The sequence below is a fragment of the Lathyrus oleraceus genome, chromosome 5 (genome assembly GCF_024323335.1).
Source record: "Lathyrus oleraceus cultivar Zhongwan6 chromosome 5, CAAS_Psat_ZW6_1.0, whole genome shotgun sequence".
In the NCBI taxonomy this organism is placed as follows: Eukaryota; Viridiplantae; Streptophyta; class Magnoliopsida; order Fabales; family Fabaceae; genus Lathyrus; species Lathyrus oleraceus.
Window position 1 is genome coordinate 650639346 of NC_066583.1, and position 5740 is coordinate 650645085.

A 5740-nucleotide genomic window follows, 5' to 3' on the forward strand; every position below is an offset into this window, starting at 1 on the left:
TTATGTATGAATATAAAACATCAAATTTTTTATTTAATTAATTTTAAGGGATTTTTAACCTACCAACACTAATCAAATAAATTTTTTAATAATCAATATTTCCAAAAGGAAAACCTCATGTCAATTATTTTATGTAAGAAAATGGCATTAAGAGTGAGTTAATAGTTAATTGATTTATAATCTTAGATAAGGAGAAATTGTAGGATTTTATTTAATGATAGGATAAGCCCAAAATAATTCTTTCCATATAAATAAATATGTATATTAGAATTCTCAAAACTCAAAACCCTAATAACTTTCACCATGGATATGGCTAATCAAAATCAGAAAAGGAAAAGCACAGGTAGGAAAAAGATTGAGATCAAGAAACTTGACAAAGAGTCCAACAAACAAGTGACATTCTCAAAAAGAAGACAAGGTTTATTCAAAAAAGCAAGTGAACTTTGTATCCTATGTGATGTTCATGCATCCATCATTGTTTTTTCTGGTGCTCACAAGCTCTTTTGTTTCGGTCATCCCGACACCGACGCAATTATCGACAGTTATGTCAAGGAATCTCTCGATTTCGAGAGGTTAAAGTTAGAAGAATGTTGTTCGATTTACAAAGAGTATAATAAACAATATGAAGAAGTGTTGAAGATTTTGGACATGGAGAAGGAACTTTTGGAAGTCGAAAAGTTGGCTAGGGTTTCGAAAAGAGGGGCTTGGTGGAATGAAGATATTGATGAAATGTGTATCGATGAACTTCAACAATTTATGGTTTCTATTTATGAGTTTAGAGGTAAGCTTTTTGAAAGGGATCATCAACGTATGATGGAGTTTGCCATGTTGGAGAATTTTTAGCTTTTTTTTAAACAATAGTTTAGTTTATTTGGTTAGCTTTTTTATTACTCACTTATTAGTTTTTCTTTTAATAGTTTCGTTTATTTTGTTACTTTTTCTATTATTAATTTAAATAATAACTAATAATATTGGTGTTTTTTAGAGAAAGTTTTACTGTTCTTTACATTTTTTTGATCCTGCTTTTATTCTTTTGTTTCTGATATTTGGTATTCTTTGTTTGCCTTTAAAAAATTAATTTATAAATTGAGATTTTTTTTATACCATTTGTTTTTTTTTTAACATAAAAAATTTATTTGACTTCATTATAAATTTGATTATGATTTGAAGGGCAAGTCAGTTTCTAATTTTACCTCTAATATCTAATACTATGTTACAGCTATCTTTTTCTTTAATATTTAAGCAATGTGGTTTTTCGGTTGCCCTATGAACTTTTGTATTTAAACTGATTTACAGACAAATTAGTTACTATTAAGTTACACATTCCACATGCATAGTAAAAATGAGACCAGGCAATAACTTATCTCTATTGTTTTTCTCATTCAGAACATCATAGTTTGAGCTATGTGGATGATGACCGTTCTTAGTCTCCCATTCGAGGACTCATCTTCCGTTCAAAACATATTAAACAACTGAATCTAATTCATTCTTTCGTGGACGAAAAAGATTACTAATGTAGTTTTTTGTTTTCACTTATGTAATTAGTTTCTACTAATGTAATTAATTGGTGAAATGTAATTTAGTTAATTGGTTTATGTGAATGGGCTTGTTTGAATTTGATTATTTTAATTTGTAGAGTGAAATCATGTTGTAGTGTAATGAACCAACATGTTAGTTTGTATGTTACTTAGAGTTGAATTGTTATTGATGCGATTCAATTAGTAAAGTGTGTTGAAAATGTAATTCATAGTGTCGAAGCATAATGTTGTCGAAACACCTAAATGTAAAAATTTAGAAGTGTAGAAGTGTCGAGAAGTTAGCCTTGACATGGATATTTACTTTGGCCAAATTTTGCAGTGTTAGCAGAATTAGGTATTTGTGATTTGCATAGGGAACAAGCAAACCCAGAATCTATAAATAGGGAGTAACCCTTATTGATTTAAAAATACCACATATTTGCAGTTGCAAAGAATACAACTTCTCAGTTTTAGAGTTGAGAGTTACTTTGTAGAATTTCTTTTTCTTTTTCTTCTTTATTCAAAAATCCTAATATCTCTTTCTTCCCCAATTCAATTTTGTATATTTTCATTACCATTGTACACTGAAACCTTGCAACCAAGATTGATTGATTCACTCGACTGAAGAGTAATCAATCAGAAAGATTGATTCTTGTTCATCAAGATTCAGTTCAAAAATTTTCATAGATTTTGGTGAATTTCTTGAAGAAAAATTGGTGAACTTCCAACCATGTAAATCAAATGATTGATTTCAATTGGCTATTGTAATGGTTATTTAAATGAAAAAAAGTAATAGTTATTGAAATGCAGATATAATGGGTTTTTAATGAAAAAGTAATAGTTACTGTTTTGTAATAGTTATAAAAATGAAAATGAAATGGTTATTAAGATGAAAAAGAAAACGGTATTAAATTGAAAATGTAATGGTTATAAAAATGAAAATAAAATGGTTATTAAAATAAAAATGAAATAATGCAGTATAATAGATATAATTGGGCTTGTGATTTACAGGGATTGTGCAGCATCATGGGTTCAAGTTTCTAAGGATAAATGAAAGATAAATGGGGACCCAGGAAATGAAGAGGAATTAAATCACATTAGGCCTTGACTTTTATCAATGATGCAAGGTGATGAAGTTTATGCATGACGCCATGTGAAAACCAAAGATCAAGAAAGCTTTGAATTTGACTTTATTCAAGCTCTTTAATCTTGACTTAAATCAAATGAGATATTAATACATATATCTTGAAATAATTATTCTATGCTTAAATGATGACACATAAATGAATCTTGACCATGAAGAAACCTAGTAGGGTATCAAACCCTAATGAGTTTGAAATCCAATCTTGACCACTTGCTAATTATCTCCTTTTGCATTTTTCAATGATAGTAGTTGTATATGTTCGGATCAGTGGTTTTCTCTTTTTAATTTTTTTGTTGTATGCACATCAATTCTTTGTTGTATCCACTAGCTGCAAATGAAATCTTAGGGTACGCTGTTGTTCAACATGGCTACCTAGTACGTTGTTGTTGTATCGACACTTAAGAAGTTAAAAATCACTTGAATAACTATGAAGATTTAAAAATGAATAAGACAATGCTACCTAGTAGGCTACACTATTGCACACTCGACTCTCTTATTTTATCTAGCAATGACATGAATGAGGTTGCGGTTTCCTTAACGCAATCGGGTTTCTTTAACGATATTGAAAGAACAACACACCGAAAAAAGACTATTGTTAAGTAAGAAAAATATACATTGAAGATGTAGAAAAAAAATAAAATAAAACACGATATATACTTTTATATAACGTTTTTTGTGTAATTTTTATTTACAATTTATATACATAAAAATATATTATTGTGATTGTTCTTGCTTATCAATTAAGTTGCTCCCTCATAAATTTAATGCAAACAATGACTACAATTAGATTTTAAATTTATGATGGTATTAGAGATCATGTGAGTCATTAGAGTAATATATACCTATGTTATATATATAATGCAAACAATGACTACATTTTTTAACCATAATGTGTGTGTTGTTGATAATATGCATTCTAGAGAAAATATTACATGGCAGAGAAAAACATGAATTTCAACTTTTGCTACACAATGAGAAGATAGAAATGATAAACCATAAACCAGTTTATACTTAATAAGGCTCAGCAAGTGGAATACCATATCACTCTCAATTCGGACTCTACCAAAGCCGATAAATCTCTTAATCACTTCCTTGTTAAAGAACTTGGAAGTTTCTGGATTATTCATGGCTGGAAGTAACAAAGCTTCAATGAAGTAGCATCCAGGCTCCACTGTGATAACCTAGAAGCATAAACACAAGTAAGGCTTTCATCAAGTTCATACTTCTGATTTCATATCACACAATTATTTGCAATGGATGGTTCAAAATCAAGAAAAAATTATCAAACACAATAAACTAGGGAGTTTTAGGTGCATCAAATTGTGCCATTTTAAACATGGAATATTCACAAACCTTATCACAGTCACAAACTAATAAGTTGATGCTTCATTCTAATTACTTCTTGTGAAAAGGTTTTGTAAATGGAAAAAACTGTAACTAACCATTCCTAATAATAGATAAGAATAAGTTGTTCCAATAATTAAGTGTAACCAACCATTCCTATTACTATGCATATGAGTTGGTATAGTTTGAATTATTCATTGCTTAATACTAGGAATCAACAATAGGGTTCCCTTAAGATTAGGAATTAGTTATACACTCAAGTATCACTTGTATCTATAAATACTCAGCATTTATGGTTGGAACAGAATATAAAAGAATCATTCTCTTTATGGTATTCAGAGCGTAAAGCTTAAAAGCAATTTTTTTCCGATCCTTGTTATGCCTTCTGAACCGACGCACACTATGTCATCACCAACCGACAAACTGATTGTCTTGAATGCTGGTTCTCAACTCTCCATTAAACTTGATGGAGACAATTATCCTGCCTGGAGAATTCAATTCATGGCTCTTTTAACAGGCTATGATCTTCTAGGTTATATTGATGGAACTACACCTTGTCCATCAAAATAGCTCGCAAACGATACCACCGTTGTCAATCCAGACTTCAGGAATTGGGTTCGACAAGATCAACTCATTCTACATGGTATTGTATCTTCGGTGGCTGCAATAGTGGTCACACACTTAGGAACTGTCAAAAGTTCCAATCAAGCATGGGAGATCCTTAAAACCATGTATGCGGGCCGCTCAAGAGTGTGGATTATTGCGCTCAAACAACGGATTTCCAATTTCAAAAAACGAAATCAATCGATGGCTACATTTCTACAAGGGATAAAGGCAATTTCGGATGAACTCTCAATCATTGATCATCCCCTTGATGAAACTGATCTTGTTATTCACACTCTCAATGGTTTGAGTGCTGAGTATCATGAAATTTCCGCTGCACTTAGAAGCAGAGAAAGTCCTGTTGCATTTGCTGAACTTCATGAAAAACTGATGGATTTTGAAACAATTCATCATCAAGCTGATCCACTTGCAGTTGACAATGTGATTGCCACTGCCAATGCAGCCACAAGAACAAAAAACCATCACCATAAAAACAAAAACAACTGCAGCCCTTCACCAACTTTGCGGAATGGCGAAAATAAGGTGGTCTGTTAGTTTTGTGACAAGGCTGGTCACACTTCTAAGGTTTGCTATAGAATTAAGGGATTTCCTAAACGAAACGGCCCTAAACTAACAACGAACTTTGCTCAGAATCAGGCTGCAACACAACATGGTAACTGGGTCATGGATACAGGAGCATCTCATCATATTGCCCAGGACCTACAACAGCTTACCTTAACAAATTCCTATCCTGGAGAAGATCGGGTGATTGTTGGTGATGGAACAGGTTTGGAAATTACTCACACTGGTAACTCTGTTATTAATACTTCTGTCAAACCTCTTCATCTTAAACAAGTCTTATGTGTTCCTAAAATTCAATCTAACCTTCTGTCTGTTTCCAAGTTATGTCAATCTAATAGTTGTTCTGTTGAATTTTTTGCAAACCATTTTGTTGTCAAGGACTTGACCTCGGGTCAACCACTGCTTCAAGGACCACTTAAACAAGATCTTTATCATCTATCCAATGTATTTAGTTCATCCAGTCCACCGCAAGCATTGCATACAAGCATTCATTCTACATCTACATGGCATCATAAATTAGGACATCCTTCTTTCAAAATAATAAAGCATC

At 31.7% G+C, this 5740-nt stretch overlaps 1 protein-coding gene across 1 annotated transcript; it reads left to right on the forward strand.

Annotated features, from left to right (window-relative positions):
• The first annotated feature begins 302 nt into the window (after nucleotides 1-302).
• On the forward strand, nucleotides 303-843 carry LOC127082689 (agamous-like MADS-box protein AGL62). Its single transcript, XM_051022915.1, has one exon. The coding sequence runs from the start codon at nucleotides 304-306 to the stop codon at nucleotides 841-843; it is 540 nt and encodes a 179-aa protein (XP_050878872.1). The 5' UTR covers nucleotide 303.
• Nucleotides 844-5740: the final 4897 nt, after the last annotated feature.